General features: G+C 28.3%; 1 protein-coding gene and 1 long non-coding RNA gene across 6 annotated transcripts in view; one reads left to right on the top strand and one right to left on the bottom strand.

The window, feature by feature from the left end:
- Positions 1 to 3,503: 3,503 nt before the first annotated feature.
- On the bottom strand, positions 3,504 to 5,882 carry LOC114123497 (uncharacterized). Of its 2 annotated transcripts, XR_007606058.1 has the most exons (4): positions 5,553 to 5,882; positions 5,328 to 5,454; positions 4,577 to 4,717; positions 3,836 to 4,483 (listed from the first exon to the last, which is right to left on the bottom strand). It is a non-coding gene; the product is annotated as an uncharacterized LOC114123497 (long non-coding RNA). The 2 variants fall into 2 exon arrangements; XR_007606059.1 differs by lacking the exons at positions 3,836 to 4,483; positions 4,577 to 4,717 and adding an exon at positions 3,504 to 3,526.
- A 13,108-nt stretch (positions 5,883 to 18,990) lies between these two features.
- LOC114123494 (uncharacterized) overlaps positions 18,991 to 21,384 on the top strand; it is a 55,176-nt gene continuing 52,782 nt past the window's right edge. Inside the window, exons 1-3 of one of the 4 annotated variants that reach the window (XM_027986499.2) lie at positions 18,991 to 19,721; positions 20,158 to 20,226; positions 20,502 to 21,300. In XM_027986499.2, the coding sequence (XP_027842300.2) occupies positions 20,571 to 21,300 (730 nt within the window). In that variant the 5' untranslated portion in view covers positions 18,991 to 19,721; positions 20,158 to 20,226; positions 20,502 to 20,570. The remainder of the gene's footprint in view (positions 19,722 to 20,157; positions 20,227 to 20,501; positions 21,301 to 21,384) is intronic. The other 3 variants (XM_050205127.1, XM_027986498.2, XM_027986500.2) reach the window with 3 other exon arrangements.

Genomic DNA, 21,384 nt, shown 5'->3' with positions numbered 1-21,384 from the left:
CTGCCCTCACCTTCTACAAAAATGGTAAATTTTGCAAAACGAATTATCTTATCTATTCTTCCAACATTAATTCCAATTTCAATTATTTTCAACCAATTATTAAATAATTTTTAAAAAATCAATATGCAGCTAATGTTATATTAATTTATTTATTACACTCTCTGATCCAAAATAATAAAATTCCTTAATGAATTTGAATTTATCTTTAATCTTCTTATATCCTTTTTATAATACTATTTTCACAAACCTTCTTAATATCAAAAAATAAAAATATAATCATAAACTCTCACTGTCTTAACGTGGAATCCTCTCATTTCTGACATATTCGTCTTTCCATTCCAGGTAACCTCGAAAAACGTATAAAACGAAAATAGTAAATTGACCTGTTATGTAAATAAATATATCTACACGTCATGAAGTTCCATCCATAAATAAAAGTTTGAATAATTTACACTTCAATAAATATCGCTTTCGCTTATTGTGAAATATAAATTTAAAGATTGCGAAGCTAAGTAATTTTTAACAATAAACAATAGTAAAAAAAGTAAGTTTATTTAAACTATAGTAATAATAATATTTATATTATCAATATTATTAATTTATCTAATTAAAAACTTTTAATAGGCATTTGATATGTTTGATTTTTTTAGTTTTTATTGGTTTGATATTATACATTTGATAATACTAAATATTATTGCGAGTATATCAATATATATTTTTATAAGAGTTAAAAAAAAACAAAAATACATAATAAAATTGTTTTGTTTATAAATGTTTGACAAATTAAATTTTAATGAAATCAGATTTTTAAACAATAAATAACGATATTAAAATGTATAGTTAATTTGTTTTTACATAAAAAAAAAAATTACTGCAGAAATTCAAAACTTTTTTCTCTTACTTTTGCAGTGATTTTTTGTAAACAATATCATTTTAAAAATATTTAGACTTATTTTAAGCTATTTATATACACTTAAAGTACTACAGTCCTTATTCCACCAATAATTATAAAAAATAAATTATTAAATTTTAGTTTTGTATATATTTTTGCGAGTAATGTCATCACTCGTGTATCTCAAAAATTTAATTTTCATAGAATAATATGACATTTTTCTATAACGTTCATTATAAAAATATATTATATCGTGTTTGATTTATATATTTATTGATATATTTTTTAAATTAATAAATATTTAATATACTGGTTAAAATTTTTAAATAAATATACATTAGACAAAATATATTTTTATTAATCATAGTATTAATTAATTTTAATACAAATGTAATCAAATAAAAGTGCGATGTCATTATGTAGTTAGGGTTGAAACAATAATAAAAAAAACATATATTTTTTATTAATTGGATGTCTTTTGGTATTAACACAAATATCATTAATCTAAGTTTACTTAAATCTCTGAAAATACTATAGTTTTTAGAGATATTTAGAAGACATCGAATTCAGATACATTGTCTTCATCTTACAAACGTTGTTAATTTTAAAAAATAAATGAATTTGCCTATTTGTAAACTTAAATATTAGCGTGACGCACAGACTGAAATTGATGTGTTCAAAGTTAAAATAATTGAACATAAAGATTTTGAATACTGTTGTAAAATTAATGTGGTAATATCTATAGGTGTTGTTGGTAAAATTTTTTTAATTTTGAATATTATAATTGATTTTAACACTGTAATAACAACATATTTTTAGTAGACTATTTTTTCAAAAAAATAGTATTTATTACACTAAGATTTAAGGTAAGAATATATTATAATCTATGACATATCGTAGTATTTTTTTTTTAATTTTCCATTTTATAGCGAGTTATAATAGACGTATATTTTACATTTCACATAATTCACTTTAAAATTTTAACATCAATAAAACACTTAGAGGTATTATATATTTTATAATTTTATCTAAGTTTCACCATAGGTAAATTCTTAATAATATTAAAGCTAAACACACAAAGTTGTTTAAAGTGGTTTTGACAACATTTTATGAGAGTTCGGCGTTTTATTATAAAATAATATAGGTAGACTTAAAAAAACATAATAGCATATTATAAATGATTTAAGACTAGAGTTACAACTGTTTTTAATCTATTAATTTATTTTCCTTTCAGTACAATATTTATTTTGGTTTCAATAACAATAACCTGGCAATAATTAATAATAATTATAATAAATTGAGCAAACTATAATTTAAATAAAAGCTTAAACAAAATGTGTTTACGACTAATAAAAACAGAGAATAAACTGAAGATAATAATAAAATAAGTTGTGTTGTTATTTAAAAAAAGTTATAAATTTACTTAATCCAGGTTTAATATTTTTAAGATAAATAAAACCGTAAAGTATAAATTAAAATGCATAAGAATATGCAAAAATATGCAATACAAAAATGCTAAAATATTATATTATTCATTATTATGCAGTTATTATTTAACACACTTATAATTTACAACGTAAATTAGTCGTAAATATTATAAAAAAAAACTTTAGCAGTTTTAAAAATAAAATGTGAAAATAAACTAGATTACATAGATATAAGTGTTTTTCTAAATTTTCTTCTATAAATTATAAATAAATTATTATATAGGTATACACGATCGAAAAAATATTATATTATATATAATATTTATTTATTTTTCTAGGTCAAAAGCTTTTATTAGTTGAGTATGACGTATGTCAATACATCATTAAAAACAATTCACTTTTAACATTCCTTTTTTTATATATATACCTATTTTGAGAACAATATTAAACTGTACATTATTTATTTGTATTTTATTTTATATATTTTACGGGCTGAGCCCTTTTTTACATAGATATTTAGATTATAGATTTATAATGTCATATTATTGGAAATACGATGATTGTATGGTTTTGGCACAAAAACTGACAACTGAAAAATCATATGAAATTAAGTCAAAATAAATTTTGGGAAAGTCAAGAAGATTTAAAGTACCGGGTGGCAATATATAATCATTAGGTTACATAGATTTATCGAATATAGTCTTATACCTACAAGATTAAATTTAAGTAAGTATTCATATGTTTATGAAAGACACTTGGGCGTGCTATTTCTAACAGTTTAACATTTAGATTGAGATTATTAAATCTGTTGAAAATGTTTGCAGGTTTTTTACAGGTTTTTAGCGAAAACGCCTATCAGTAGCCATGCAAACATAGCTATGGTCAAGACAGCCATAATCTTCGTTTTCAGTGGATCCCAAGGTGATGATCTGACCGCTGGGCATTTGGGCTGGCATACGTCCGGTGAGCCGTTTTTGAGAGACTTATCACCAGATTGATGGTTGTTATTGCTATTCAAATTGTTACCACAGCATCCGGTCATAGCGACAGCATTCATCTCATCATTACCCACACGATCCATTTCTATTGACATTGTTTGAGCTCCTGCATCATCATTTGAATTACATGCGGTATTTTCGTATCCGTTTTTGCAATTGTTCATATCTGCAGTTGGATTTTTTTTAAAGTGCCAATTGCGAATAATTGCCTGAACAAAAAAAAAAAATTAATTTAATATCAATACATTTCAATGATAGTATTTATAGGGATTAAATCCTTTCTCCCAGCCACTAAATATGATATTTATTTTATTAAACAATTTATACTTTGTACCTCATAATATGGTATTTAAATTGTTAGTTTAGTTAATAATACACACTATATAGAGTAATTAAAATATTTATTGGTAATGCATGTTGCATAGCATACGTAACCTACAGTAAAATATTACATTATTGTACAAGATAATTTAGCAATTTTCATATAATATTTTAAACGTATTGTTTTATTCATTAAGTTTTCGATTTAAAAATACCGTGATAATCAATACTTGATCGATTTAATAATATAACATTATTTTACTCGTATTATTGTAATTATTGTAAATTATAATGATTATTATTTCTTATCGTATTAATGTGCCTATTATGCATGTATAAACATGCACAAAGTTAAAAACTAAAAAGTAATAGCTGAAATTGTTTTGAAATTAACATGCTGTTAGTATGTTTGTAGATTTTTTTTTTTTTTTTACTATTTTAGATCTTTATACATGTATGGTAAATTCAAGTCAAACATATATAAGCGTATATGATCAACCGGGCATATTATATCAGGACCGATTTGTTCACGCGTGAGAACTATTCGTCTGGATTTCTCGTATATAATATATTATTTATTTTAAAATGGCGATAAATTTGGTGTTAGACGCGAGTTCGTTCCGTTCATGGTGGTGCAATTTAAAAGAGAACTTAGGTATATTTTATATGTGAGGCTTCCATTATATGTGTGTGCTAGATTCCATCACCATGCCGATTTTATCAGTTCGTGATTAATTAATAATTTTAGCTTCGTAACGTTGTTAAACTTTGCGTTGCACTTTGTCAATGTCGTTTAAATATTTGAACGCGCGAATATTTACACAGACGCGTAATATTGCCCAGCGCTGAAATAACAATAACCGTGAAAGACCGGAAGTCTATTATATTATAATAGTTGTGCTCGGTGAAATGGTAAAAGAGAGAAATCGACGGCTTACTGCTCATGACGACATTTCCGTGCCGTACAGTTAGCAGCGGCGGTTCCGTCCGACCTATTGGTATATAAATCGTAAATGAATAATATAAAATTAATTATGAAGTTGAAAGCAGCTGAACGCGTACCGTACTTGCACACATACCTATAAATATATTATATTATATAATGTAAATGTATATATATATATATATATATATATATGCAAACACGGACAGGGTCGGGATTGTGTATGAAATCGTCTATACCCACAGGCCAGTTGTAATATAATAATAACAATAATACTAAAACAATAACAGCATTTGTATGATATTTGTTGTTATTAATAATATTGTATTTGGAGGTATGTGCGGTAATATACGCAAGGCGCAACAGCCATCGAACCTATAATTTATGTGTATAAGAACAACAGGAGCGTAGCCATGGGCCCAAGCCCCCGCGGATATACCAAGTATTTGCATGCAAAGAAAATTATTATTTTTCTTTGAATTTTCAAATAAAATGTATTTCTGTATTTTACACAACAATTACAGTATGTTAATAAAAATAATCTAATGAGCGGCAAATAAATAATGAAAAAATGAATGATGTATTTTTTTAATACCACGACGAACGTTTCCAGTGATATTTTATTAAAATTATTAAAAATTATTTTGAACTTTGAAATTGTGTTATTTTTTTATTAACAAAAATGTCTTATCCTTTTCTAAATAATTGTATTCTTTAAAGTTTAAATGCGACCAAGTAACACTTACTTTTTATGCTTAATTATTGCTTTGTGGCTCTGCAGTTTTTCAGAAGTTGTCTGTGGTCCGGTTTTATTACATCCACAAGAACATTCTTAGGATCTCGTGTTTCTTCGTTTTCTTCGACTCTAGTGCACTAAAAAAAAAAAAAAAATAATAATAATATCATTCGTTCGTAATAATCTAAAAATCGGATCGTAGTGTGTATGTTTTTTGTGAAATTTGTTTACACACCTTTACAACGACGATGGCAGTACAAAAAATAATAATTGTAAGATCTTAGTGCATTATAATATTTTATAGTGTGGGATTTTGGTAAATAACGACTGCCGCGGTCTGGCGTTTACGCGTTTATGACCACCACATACATATATAATACGATTAAGCGCTGCGACTGACGGCCATCTAACCGCTATAATATATATAATATGCCGTGAACAGTATTTTATATTGCACTATACACGGTGTTATCACGCGGTTTTAGTTTGTAATAATAATAATAATAATAATAGTAATGATAATTTATTGTAATAATTGTTATTTCCTGTTGATCGCAGCAGTGACGTATACCTACTAATAGTATGATGATGATCGACCGCCGTGCATCGCCGCCGTCGCCGCAGTCGTTATCTGGCTCGTGTTGTACTACTACAACATTAATGCGGTGCTAACACTCGCCGTATTGCCAACCCATTGCCTATCGATATGTGTAGGTACCACACATTTTTACATAGTACGATTTATCTATATGTATAGATTGTGTTGCGAATATTTGGTAGAGCATTTCAACATAAAATTGTCAGTTCTTCCTAGTACGCCCTGTATGCTACCTGTTTATAATTATAATAATATTAATCTGGTCGATTCTATAACGTAATAATATAAATAACACAAACACGGCGGCTGGACGTGGTATATAACAGCTGGTATAGGTTGGTAGGTCGTACTTGTAGGTCTCTAGCGAAAGTAACATTTTCTTACCGGTTTCTTACAAACAGTTTTGTGTACTATGCTATACTGCCGTAAAGCTATTTTATGTAATGTTTAACGTTTCGGAGAAAGACGATGTTATTTAGATTTTATGTTTCGGTATTATGTTATCGTTATGCTAATCAGAAAACGATTTTTAAAACCGTCAGAATGTTTTCAAAAATTTTATAGTATTACACAATGAGATTTAAGAAAGGGGGACGTTTTTTTTTTTATGTACTTGTATACTTGTATATTCAACAACATTTTATTCAAATTAGTTTATTAGTGTGATATTCAAGAGTATATACATAAATTCTTTTTATTTGTAGTTATTATTTTTTTTAGATATCAATGATTATTGATTAAGTGATAGCATTACTATTTTTATTTAATGGTTCTTTGTAATACAATTTAATTAGAAAAACAATTTTTCGGAGCTCACTTTATAGTTAATATTATGTCATATTATATTCGTTTGTTCCCATAATACAAGTAAAAAAAAAAAAAAAAACATTATCATATTTAATATTTATTTTACAAACGAGTTTTAACAATACACAAATTGACAAATATCAAAGTTTTTTTATTTGGATACTTATAATAAAATTATATTTGATGTATATTCTAAACGTATAAGATTTAATTTTTGAACATTTTTTATCTAAGTACTTATATTTCATACTATATAACATTTGTAATTGAATAAATATAATATTGTTATACATTATAATACATACAATATTATCAATAATTCAATGGACAAATAGTTTTTCTGTTAATGCCTTGAAAACAGTTATCATTGTGTAAACATTAAAATGTGTGGACATTGAACAGTTTTACATTTTTAAATTATTATTCATTCAAACATACTTTTGTGTAGGTACATATAATAAATTTTAACTAATAAGACAATCCTTCATAACATACTATATAGGCTTGTGTAGTTAACTAGTAAAATGAAGAGTATTTACTATTCTTTACATAATATTTAAATAAGAAAATTAAACTCAATAAAGTATGTTGAACCATAAGTATGTAGTTGATAGTAGGTACATAACAAATAATACTAAACACAACATAACCATAATGTCAATAAAATCATAAATATAATTTAATGAATAAAAAAATTGGTTTTTTGGTGGGCTATGGGGCTGGGGTTTAAAATATGTAAAATATGGTTGAATTTGTTGAATTCAAAAAAACTTTCATAATTTTATGTTAATTTTCTTATTTTTCGTCTTTTACTTTTTAAGATTAATATTTTTATTAGATAATAGATACGAATTGGCGTTACCTTAGAATTAAATTATTTAAGGTTTAAGCGTTTTGGGGCGTTAATTTAATTGCCAAGTTAAATTAAGACAAAATAACGAGGTTGAAAATATAGGTATATATTATAGTACTTATGTAAAACTTCGTCCATAACAATATAATACATGCTTGTAAGTTATGTACAGAGCACAAAATAGTCTTTATATATCAAGACTGTTCATTCGTCGGTATTTAATTCAATATCATTTTTATTTTTCAATATTACTATATTTAACTTTTTTGAACCACGCTCATTCTCTAATATATTTTTAATAAAAATTCTTCTGTTTTCTAGAACAAGGGTCTTCAAACTTTTTCATTCAAGGGTCACATAAAATATCAAAATCTCTTAGCGGGCCAAAATGTATGAACAGATACAGTTTTTAATTTTATAAAAATATATATACTTATAATTATTTAAAAAAAATTCTTTGAATCTACAACTACTTAAATATATTTAGTATGAAAATTTTCTGTTAATATTTTTTCGAATTGAAGGTCTATGTTAATGTTACTGGTTCCCATTTTCAAAATTAATTCCAAATGTTTGTAAGATATGGCCAAACTATATTTTGATTACATGTATTTCATTTAAAGAAAAGTTTATTCTCACAAATAAGTTATAGACTAAATAGTATAATAATATATAGATATATATATATATTAAAATTGCAATTCGAATATTGTGTATCTGAAAGAAATTTATTATTATAATAATTTTAATATTAATTAAAACTGCTAGGTAATGTAACTTCACGATATTTGATTTTTAATATAAATTAACTATTCTCAATATCACAACTACTATCGTGTAAACAGTAAACTAATTTTAAAAAATATTTACGTCAAGTTCAGAAAAACGTTTTTAGAATTAGATTTTAAGTTCAAAAGTATTTTAAAAAAAAAATTATTGTTATTACTCATATTTTTAGATAGTTTACGTCCTTTGGGGTGTTAAAACTTGTTCGCTTGCCGAATGCGGCCCGCTTGCTGTAGTTTAGAGACCCCTGATTTAAAACATCTGCACGACTGCTTATTGTATAAGATAATGATTAGTAATCATTGATTACTACTATATAATTTTAATCTTTATTTTAACATATGTGGTTTAAATGCGATAATAGCGTTTAGTAATCTATTTTAATATATTTAATTTTATTAGGGAATAAATAGCATTAATTAATATTTGTAATTAATTTTCGATTTATAAAATATTAAATTAAGCGCTTTCACTTTAACCTAACTAACCATTGTAATTACCTAATACACGATCTATCTATTCATGATATCCCATTATTCCAGATGATCCCAGGAGACATTTAAAACGAAAATGGTGTTTTGACCTTCTAAGTCTAAGTGATTAAAATCAACCACTCAACGCCATGAATGTTTTTTTTCAAGAATTTTGACTAATTAGTATAATTCTTCAAATAATTGTTTACAGAACGTTACAGTTTATATTAATAATAATAATAATAATTAAATTAAATACTAAACCAAGTAAGGTACTTAGGTATAATATACTACAGGGGCGGCCAAACAGTCGATCACGGATAATTTCAAAGTCGATCATGATAGAATTTATTTTTAGGGTCACCCGCCCTATGTGTTTCTTTATAATTATAGTTATTCAAATATAAAAAAAATTTCTATGGAAGTCGATCCTCAAAAGTGAAGTATATTTTAGTAGATCATGACCAAAAAAAGGTTGGCCACCGCTAATATACTTTATAGCTACATAGATTAGATATAGTACCTATTTATATACATAGAACGACCAAGGGATTATTACCAATTAGCATCCTTATGAAGTGTAATTTCCTTTATTTTTTTTGGATTTATATTAGGTTGGTAATGATAAATAGTTTTTATCTAAATTTGTGTACGCTATTTAGGCTACGGCACGATTGAGCATTAAAACTCTACAACGTTGCTATTTTCAATTTTGAACTATATTATACAAAATAATTTATTTAAATAATTATAATAATTTATAATACAAAATATACTTGTCAAAAAAAAAAAAAAAAACACGATTTCATAGTCAATAATATAATTATACTACATAAATCGATTTGATAATAATAATAAAAGTTATGAAAATAATAAAATCAATATATTATGGTGTCCAGAAGTTTCAATCACATTACATTCAATCCTATATATCTAAACAAGAGAAAATTATTGCTGAACATTTATTATTGGTACACCTCCATCTTAAAAGAATAAAAGATTCTGTTTTTTTCGCTCTCAAATTAATTTATATTTATATAAATTCACTAGGGCCAATTTTTGGTTTTGTTTTTTTTTTTTTTTTTTTGATAAAATAATTGTTATTCAGTCTAGAACAGGGGTTTTTAACCCGCGGCCCGGCCTGTCATAATATGCGGCCCGCGATCACATTTGAAATTTAGCATGTATATTTTCTATTTCGATAAAATTGGTTAACTAAAACTGAATTTTTGTATAAAATACATATTTTTACTATGAATGCGGCCCGCAAGATTTTTGAAAAATAATAATAGAATCTAGATCAATATAAAAAAAATAAAAGTATACAAAATTAAAATATGAAACGCGTTGTATGCGACACGACTAAAGGCGATTAAACATTGATATTTTATAATAATTTTGAAATTGTATCTTAATTATCTGATATTTGTCCATATTTTTAGTACGCTGATCACAATATATAATGTCGATATTAATCGATAAAATTGTCAATAAAGCTGGGCTTGGCTCATAATAATTGATGTAATAATGAGTAAAATTAATAAATTACAAAATTTCGGCAACATGAATGCGGCAACGTCGCATAAAATAGTCTATGCACAATCGTGTTGCTAAAAAGGTAAAATAATAATATGCTCAATCGTTCTGGCTATTCACATAATTCGTAATATCTTTATTGTAGTCTAGAGTGATTAATCAATTTAAGTCTCTACACTTATTTTTTCAAAACGTTAACATTTTTGAGAATATACATATTTTTTACAAACCCTATGCTTACCCAAAATAATTTTTTGGAAATAAATTATATTTATAAAATTGTTATCGTTATTATTTATTAAAATTTTTACTTTTATGAATAACAAAATACATTTTTAAAGCAGAATATTGTTGAAAGTACATTGATACATATCAAATTTAATTTCAAACAAGTAGTTAATTAATTATAACTTATAAGTTATAAGTATTTAATGTGTTAATGAGTGGAGTAGTGGCGCAGAGATAGCTCGTAAAATTTTAGTTCTCTACTCCGTACATCTAAACATTAAATACTTATAAAGTTATAAGTACTTATAACTTGCTATAATTAACAACTCGTTCGAAATTCGATCGTACCTATGTATCGAAGTACTTTGAAAATAACTTTCTAATTAAAAATGTATTGTCATTCAAAATAAAAATAAAACAACTTAGAAATGATAACGTTTTAATATTGTGAAAAAATGATATTTTGTAAAAACATTAAGTTATTTAAAGTATTATTTAAAAAAAAAGTCAAGCCTTTATGATAATATCAGTAGACACTTAAATTGTACAACTTGTATATTATTTTTATTAAATATATACAATTAGGTATTACGAAATACTGATATTATTTATTTGTAAATATAATTCATTATAAATTCATTAGTTCAAAATAAGGATAGAAGTGTAATAAAAATAATACGTATTTTTCAAAGTAAGACAAATAGTTTATTTTTGGATATTATTCAGAGTTCAAAAGTTCAAACTAATTAGAAGTATTTTTATTAAAATTATTAATGATTATTAATTACTATCATAACTTAATATTAATATTTTATATTATTTGAGTTAACATAAACATTTTAATATTTCATAATAGACTATTATATGGTCTACAATTTTACAGTTATGTATGTATTGTATTATAGTATATATATTAATTGTATATTTGTATATATACCTACCTTATATTTTCAAATTTATTTATTTCAATTTATATACATTTAAAAAAAAATGTAATTAATTAAATTGTAATAAAAATATTTTGTTCAAAAATAATAATTAATAATATAAATTCTATAAACCTTTCAACTTACTACCATAAAGTAAAGTGATTTTTGAGTTAATTGTAGTTTAAAATAGATCAATTATTTTATAAAATTTATTTTTGAATAGGTCTGTCTTGAATGAAGTGATTAGTATTGACACATTATTTTATTCTAATTAATAATATTAAAATACAGTATAAATATAAGTGTATATAGCTGGTAACTACGCTTTATTTAGTATCGATATTACAAAAATATAAACATTACAAGTCAATATATTTTTTATTAAGTAAGAAATGATGTTATTAGAATTTTAGTATAAGAAATAGCTCATATAAAATAAAACTATATTGATAAACTATTATAGTCCTATAATAGCACTGCTAAATTTTCATTATGGTAATTTCTACAACATTTAATTTTATAAACTTTGGTTGAAAACTATACGGGAATATAAAGTGAATATAAATTATAAATAATAAAATAACTATTATTTTCTTCAACTTAACATCTTTCCCATTAATTAATGTAGGCATTGAGGAAAAATTTTTTAGGATACATAGAATACCTACACATAATAATAACAGTATTATTATGATTTTTAATTATATTTAAAAAATAATAAACAGTTTTACGAGGAAAACCCGTTAATGCGGTAAATGTATTATTTGAAATTTAAATATTGGATAACAGTGTTCAATGTAATCAGTATATAACGTCTTGATATCGGTTAATAATATTATTCCTAAATTTACTTTTTGCTCTCGCTTACTTGATGTAACTTTCTACCTTTATCACAATTATTTCTATACAAAAATTAATTTAAAAAAGTATTAAAAAAAAATTATTTGCATTCGTTTTATTTTACCTTAACATACATAATATCAATTCATAGTTCAAACTAATAATGATCGCAATAAGTCAAGTTATATCTGTACATATCTAACGATGTTTGATTTATATTTCTGTTGTTTTTTTTTGTTACGTACCTACCTAATATTATTTTACCTTAAAATCGTATCTAAAACTATAAGGAAATTAAAAAAAAAAAAATGATATCTTTGATAAGTACCATCAGTATTCTGCAGTATCTACCAAATCTCTAGAGATGCTGAATAAAGTTTTAAACTTTTTTTTACCATTTCAAAAAGTGTTTTCCAACAAAGAAAAAGAAGCTTTAAAACTAATAGTCAATATATTCTTCCAGTGATCGACCCGCATCAAAAGACCCTGCCCACGATTTGGTATAAAAAACTCGTACAGCCGTAGAGAATTTCTTTTTTTATATTTTATTATGTCATTTAACGTTTTTCAATTGATCATCACACTTCAACTCACTTAAAAATAAGAATTTTCTAAATACATGCATTTGTACAAACTGAAGTTATTTAGATATAAACAGAGTTTAAACAATAAGTATTTGTACATTACACTGTAGAATGATCCCCATACTATTTTTTTTTATAAATATTTTTTTCCAAAATATATTTCTGTGAAATATATCATATTAAAATAAATATAATTTTATAAATAACTACTAGATTTTATCATATGTTTATCTTGACAATAAAAATATTAAAATTAAATTAACAAGTAAATTAATCTGTGTTTATTATTAAAATTAAATAACTTCTTATTTTCTTAAACTTCATTACATTACTAAATGATAAAAAAAAAATATATCTAAAAGTTAAACCTTTAATTAATTTGTGTTGAGGACAATTAGGTTTATAGATTTATGAATTTTTAATATGCTCAAATTATATAGATATATTATTGTTGATAGTTTGAAAATGTATAACTTTATAGGTAAGAAATTAATTAATTTAGTGATCAAATATAATTTAAGCAAAAAAAAATAAAAATAAAAATATCGGAAATGTTACACATTTATCATACTGATTTATGATATGTGATAGATAGATTTTATAAAAAATGTAAAACTTATTATTTTCTATGCTAAATTCACCTCGCTCGTTATTAGAGCAAAACATACAATTTGCAATCCTATTCAGAGTATATTATTAAATAAATAAAACAAAATGTATTATTTTTATAACATTTTACAACGGCGTATTATTTCTAGATTGAAACGAAATATTGAAATATTTAAATTGAATAATTTAACTAGGAATAAATGACGTGCTAAGCTCCTAATAAATTCACATTGACCTTTTTTCAAAGAAATTCGTTAAAAATAAACTTATTAATGGAAATATACACAGAATCCAACACTTCTTATAAATAGGTACCTAATAGTATTGATTAAATAATATACTGTATACTTACGTGTTTACTCAATCAATGGCCAATGGTTTTGAATGTTGATACTAACAAAGTAAAAATGAAAATATATAAACAGATATTATAATTTTAATTTTATAAGTTATTACTAATAAGTGAAATTACATTAAATAATTATCAGTAACCGTTTGGTATTTTGTATGATAACCGATATGCAGCAACAATTATAGTGTCCTGGGAAATATGCTATCACCTGTAAATAAATGCGATTGATAGAGGTTTGTGGTTATAACTTAAAACAAGATGTCTACATATTTTAACCAGACCACGATCTCTGGGACTTTATAAAAGAATAAACATAAGCAATGAGAAAACCAAACGGTGGTATCACTGACAATTCGTATTTGTCAACTCATGATACTATGATAGTTTTAATTTTTATAATCTACTTAGACTTGAAGCCCGAAAGGTTTCAGAAGGAGGTAATTTTAAATTTTAATAGATAACATTCAAAAATACACCAGTGATTTTTGATTCAGTACTTGTCTATATACTTGTTTAAAGGCCATAGTCCATAGGTAAGCGCTTATTAATTGCTATATTAACGTAGGTACTATATATTTATATCAAACGCATTGGACATTTGAAACACGTAAAAAACAAATTAAGGTTGTTTTTTATGGCAATTTGGAATGCGTTAGGTTTTTTTTTTTTGTTTAATTAATGAAGCGTGAAACATTATGAATTAGTTTTTCAAATTCAATTATTATTGACTTTTTTGTACATGTACATTTTACAAGTAGTGTAGCAATAAATAAAGAACACGATTTTCTTTGGTTAAAAACGTATTTATGATACAATATATTATTTTTACATGTAATTGAAATTCCAATCCAACATTAGAGACGACTGCTTTTGAATTAAATTACTAATTTTTGCAGTACATTTTTATTCTCTTAAGTTTTCAAAGTCACATAAATATAACCAATTTAAATACATACAAAACTATTTATTCTAGTTAAAAAAAATGTTTTCATTACTTTAATTCAACGACCAAGTAGTATTTGCTCTATATTTTATTTATTTATGAGATATGTAGATTGTAGTTTAACAAATATTACTTTTCATACGTACCGTGGTAATGTGATAGTGAAATTTTTATTTTCACCCCGTCACTCCTAGGATTTGATGATCACTATGCTTATGTACTAAAGAATGTATGATATTTGCGGTCGGCTTTTGTATAAAATAAATATAGGTATAATATTTTAAATTAGAAAAATAATAATTTACTGTTAACTTTGGAGAAAAGTAAAGTTTTATTATTTTATAATTATTTATAAATAATGATATAATTATTAAAATTAAAAATTATAATTAAGAATAAATTGGAGCTTGGGCAGTATAAAATGAAAATATATTACATTTATTTTAATTTTTTTAATTACTTTTACTAATAAATTTAAAAAATATTTGGTGGTACTTAGTATAATTCATATAAAAATGTAAGTCTAACCAATATAATAATCTTTAACGCAAACTATTCTCAATTATATTTGCATGTACAATTTAAAAATATTTATTTTTTGAATTTTGTATAGGTAGTAGTAACTATTTTAAATATTTCTATTAAATTGGGTAATATTTATTTTTATAATCATAAAATATATTTCGTACCTATACTAGATTATCAAATTAAAATAAATCAATAAAAAAATATTATAATGAGCAAATACAGTTTTGTAATTTAATTTCGGTGATGGATTAATTAACGATTGGGTTTTATTTTCTTAGTTTACTCATTTTTCAAGTAGAAGGGCTGAAGGGTGGTTCAAAATGATTTAATCCAAATACACACCATTTTTCATTATAAAAAATATAAAACATAGTACTCGGGTCATTCATTTATATATATATATATATATACACCTATAAGTGATTGAAGTTTAAATTGCCAAACTGAGTGAAACTGAAAGAGTTTCAAACGTCTATCTTTTTAACCTACCTAATTTTTTTTATATAAGTTTTGTGGTTATAATTTTTTTTTTTTATATGCTGTATTATAGTATAATTGTTTTTTATACGATTATCGATTATCATCATTACACACTTACACTTAAAATATTAATCAACTATAAAATATAATATGTTAACGTAAATTATTATGCTACAATTCTAAAATGTTTTAGATTTAATAACTTACAATAAACCTATATTTTACATACATTGAAAAAACAACATTATTTTTAAGTAAGTCTTTACTAGTTTACTACATAGAAAATGTATACTTGACTTATTAGTTATTTAAAAGTATTTTGGAATATTAATATAATAATAAAATTATTAATATTGATAATAATATATTATATATTATATATATTTTTTATAATGATTTTCGTAATTTTCTAAAACATAGGTACCCAAGAACACTCAAATATTACCTAATTTTATTAATCTTACTTAACTTTTATTTTTATTACAAAAATAGGCTTGAGCCTGCAAGTAATTTTATTAAATAAATGTAAAAAACCAAATTAATTATATTTTAAAATCTATAGATATAAACTTATAGCATGGAAAGGTATTTAATGAGTAATTTTTGAAGATCTTCATCTACCTCTGAATAAAAATAGTTAATCAAAAAAGTTTATCATTAAGTATCTTTAAAATTAATAGATTTATCAAATCACTCAGAGTCGATTAAAATAAATATTAATATTTTGTACATCAAAGCATTATATTAAATCAATAAATTTAATTGTTCTGTAACTTGTGAAACAAATATAGAACATTGACATTTTTTATATAATGTTATAAAATATATTATATATTTTTATTTACTGTTTATTAGAATAAACATAATACATATACATTTTTTGAAACATGACTACCTACACATTTTTTTTTTTTTAATTAATCTGAAAATATGAATATGAAAATATTTATTTAATACATTGATCAAACAATGAAAATTGTTAAATTAAATTAAATTATTTTTTATACATTTTTGTGAGTTTTCGTGGAAATTATAGAAAACAAAATTAATATTTAGAAAAAATTGTAATTTCTTTAAGAAAACATTTTAAAACCTAAAATAATATAAAAATAATAAGCTTACTCTTTTAACGCATATTTCATTCTTTAATTCATAGTTTTTCAAGACTTTCTTAAACCTCACTGAAAAATTGAAAAATTATTTTTCTCGTGTGACACTCTCGTCTCTATAAGTCTTGAACATAATCTATAAAGATATAATATGCATTGTCTGTAGAATTTCTGTAGTGTAGAAAAATATAAAAACATATTATACAACATTTTCGAACTTTTAATATCCATATCATTTTTCATGGATTGGGAGTATTGGAAAATTTATTAGTTCTTACGTATTGTAGTTATTTCATCGTAAAGTTCAATGTTTGTAAATTATATTTATAAATGTAGATATGGTATTTGTCCACATTATGTTAATACCAAGAATAAATATAATGTAATATACATTTAATTAATTTCAACAAATCCTCAAAATACATTAACAATACGAACTATCCAATGAATTTAATACGAGGTATACCTACTTCATAATTCAATGTATACGGCTATGCAACATGTCTGCTGTTACGTTTATAACAGTATAGCTAAGCGCCTACGCATAAATTCATTTTTCGTATTATTGTTTTGTCTAATTCTATATAAGAAAAAAAAACCAAAAGGCCAGTAATTAAAATATATATTACCTGTATAAAATTATTTTAGAATGTCTAAAAAAAAAAAAATGCATATACTATTTTGGATTTCTGTTAGATATTAATATTATAGCGGTATAGCTATAATAATATATTCTATATAATCGCTAAATTCTTGTACGAAAAAAATAAATATAAATTCGAAAAAAACGTAAATCGTTCAACGGCCCACGCAAACAAGTTAGGTCATCTCACAACGACGGGGCGATGTAATATTATACGCGTCAAGGATAATGTACGAGCCGACCAAAGTTTGGGCTTTTCGACTTTTGCGGTAGAAAAACCCGAACACGGTCTCGCCGCGTTTATATAGAACGTTGTCATGGAAAACAGACGCGCGGTCACTAAGGATTGGCCAAAGATTGACAACGCGGACGATCGCACTTATATTACAGGTACATTATATATATAATATATACGCATAGCGAGGCGGTGGTCAGAGACCGTTTCGCATATACACAGTGATGTGAGGAGAGCGGGTCGCGCGCTCGCGTGGCGGGTTGCGGGGTGTACCACTTATATAATATTATAACAGTATACCTATTTGGTCAGCTGGTATATACCGTATTACCGCAGTACAGGTACTTGCCGCGGGTGGAAAACGTCAACGCATTTATATTCGCGTATTATATATTATTATTATTGTTATAATATTATGCAGTTATATGACTAACTGTATAATATATTATTACGTCGGTAACTATTCGGACGGTAACGGCAGTATAGTTATATATTACATATTATGTATATATTTAGGCAGTTTCAAACTGCAGACGCGGTCGGACATACCTATACACGGCACGAGCGGTGCAATAACGCGGCGACCGCGGGCGGCGTAAAGCATAGTACCGCCGCGACGATGACGACGACTACGACGAAGACGGGATAATGACGACGGATGAACGGCGGCGGCGGCGGCAGAAGGTGTACGCGAGAGAGTATGATAGTGAATAGGGTGAGAGCGAGAGAGAGCGGGCACGAGAGCGAGAGTGAGAGGGTTGGCGGGAGCGAGCGCCGGCCGGAGATAGCGAGAGTGCGAGTGAGAGTGAGTGGGCGGCGAGAGGTATATATATACGCGCGCGGAGGACGGTCCCAGCTGCTTTGGCCGCCGCCGTCGAATTAGAAGCTGTGCCACCGCCGGCGTCCACCTGCACACGCGGACGTACGGCGGCGGGTGGTGGCGGGGTGAGGCTGTAGGGGCGGCGGCGGCGGTCGTACACCGCTGCGGGTCGAGACGCGCGCGCGACACGCCGGGGGCCTAGTGGTTTGCGCAAGCGGCACCACCACGCCAAAAGCAGGGCGCGCCACAGCCTCGTAGCAGCAGCGGCAGCAGCTTCGGCGGCCGCCGCGGAGGGTGCATCCGTATGGGCTCCGGCGTGCGCTATAGTGTCGGCGGTGGTAGTTGACCGACGGCAACGACGCGGAGCGGACATTGTACGCAATACCGTGTAATATAATTTGAAAAAAAAAAATATATTATTTCGTCGCGCGGCGTCGTTCGCATCCCCGCCGTCCCGCACCTCGCCGCCCGGCGTCTGGCGCGCGCGGTCGCGATAAACCATTCACGTCGTGCGACTGCACTACGCTGCACCGCGGTTACTATACGTACACCGCTTCGGCGGCAGCCCGTCATTCGTTCATTACGCGCGAGATCACGTCAAATCACGTTGTGTATAGGTACGACGGCGGACGATGGGAACGCCGGACACCGGTCTGACGGCCAAACGCTGCTGCTGCACGACGTCGTCCGCACGTCGCCGTCGTGCCGTTCGTCGGCGTCGCGGTCACTGCTGCCCAGCGACTCGAGACAGTATAGTGGTGCGGGGAGCGCGCTCGCTTGAATATTAGATAATATATAATATAGTCTGTCCACTGTAAACGCGAACCGTCTCGTAGTTATCGCCACTGTCGTTTGGCGGTCCGAGACGAAAGATCGCGTGTTTCACGTGTGTTTCCGTCTTCGTGAGCGATGAACGCACGATGTCCACTGCCGCCGCGCGGACCGGTTGACGGCGGTCACTGCGTTTGAGGTACTTATACTAAACGCGTGCCTACTACGACAAAACGACCACGTAAAGGCTCTTAGTTCGATGCCAGTACACTGTTCTAAGGTAGTACCCTATATAATAGTATTATATTAAATCGCACGCACCCTCTGTGCTGCGTGATCAGTATTCGAGTATAAACTGTATTGTATATAGTAGGTATACAATATTACGCGTTTTTTATCCCGTCGTCGTCTGTTGTATTATTAAAGCAGCGAACGAAAATTTGAAAAAAAAACACGATTTTATATCGAATTTTTCGATATAATGACGGCCTTAGGTACATAAACGGCACGACGATGACGACGGATTAATCTAATGATAAAGTATCGTTATAATGAATAATGATAGGAAGTGTTATGGCACGTGCGATCTCATAGTATAATAATATATATACACGTCATATTATGTGACCACCACAAACATTTAGACCACAGGCATAGGCGCAATACAAACACGAGTTTAACCGTATACTACTGTTGTTTCTGTTTTTATTCTTTAGGCCATTCTTATTGAACTACTGCAAGTGATTTTGTATTGATAAACACATGATAATTGAAGTATCATTGAGGTAGGTAATTAAACTTTTTTTTAAAGTAGTTACATATGAATATCATTTAAAACATCATATGTATTTCAAAATCGCTAATCTGTATCGAAAACTATTTTCTGAGAGGGAGTAAGGGGGGGGGGGCGTGATATTAGTGACGGTGAAAATGGATTTCGTGTATTGTGTACTAATTATATAGCAACCCTCAAGAAAAAACAACAAACATAAATTGCGCCTATGACCAAAGGTTAAACCCACGACGTTCATTCGTTTTTGTTTGTTTGTTTCTCGCACAGATCATACTACATCGTTGTGTAGTATAAAAAATAGTTATCGGAGACCGTGGAAACTCCGAGGTCATCAAAATGACGTCGATCGCGATGTCTTCGGAGCATGCAATAGTCGAAAAACGACCTCTGATTAAGAGTATTCAAGCGATCAGATCGGTTCGGAAGAGTCACGACGACCAACACAAGAGATGTGGCATCGGACCATTTGTCGGCAGTGATCACGATCGAGACGACTATTGCCAACGTCCCGTTGACGGCAATGACGATCGGACATCAGCCGTCCTAGAAGTGACGAGACCGCCGGTCCAGCGGGACGACGTCGCCGATGTCCACTATCGGCAACGACCGGTTTGGGTGACGTGCGACTACGGTGTAAAGCCGGGAAGAAACGTCGACGGGCCCGTCGATTGGACGACGAAACCTCGGACGAGCGAAGACGCGGAACCGAATATCCGCGCGACGGTCGACGGTTACCATCCAGTCCGGCGACGACTTGTCGAGGATTGCGAACGCGACGAGACCGCGACTATTGCGGACGACATGTCACCCGAAGACCGACGGCGGCCGTCGCCGCACGGCTGCAAACAGCAGTGGTTCAGCAACTGTTGGCTACCGAAACCGTCGTTTGCGATCACCGACGTTCATCAGTATCACCGTCGCCGAGTGAACCGGCACCGTCACCATCACCATCACACGCACCATTTGCATATGTGGACGAGCAGCTGCTGCTGGTGGCTGTTGGTGTTCTACGCGGTGGTCGTGGTCGTCGCGTCCTTCGCCCGAGCCGCGCATTCCGCCAAAGACGGTAAATATAATGACATATTACGTATCATAAATATCTTTATTTTGGTATTATTATGCTCGTACACTCGAAGTATCGTTTATGGTG

Source organism: Aphis gossypii, chromosome X (assembly GCF_020184175.1).
Source record: "Aphis gossypii isolate Hap1 chromosome X, ASM2018417v2, whole genome shotgun sequence".
NCBI lineage: Eukaryota > Metazoa > Arthropoda > Insecta > Hemiptera > Aphididae > Aphis > Aphis gossypii.
Note: the sequence above shows the minus strand (reverse complement) of the source record. Positions and strands in the feature narration are given on the sequence as shown.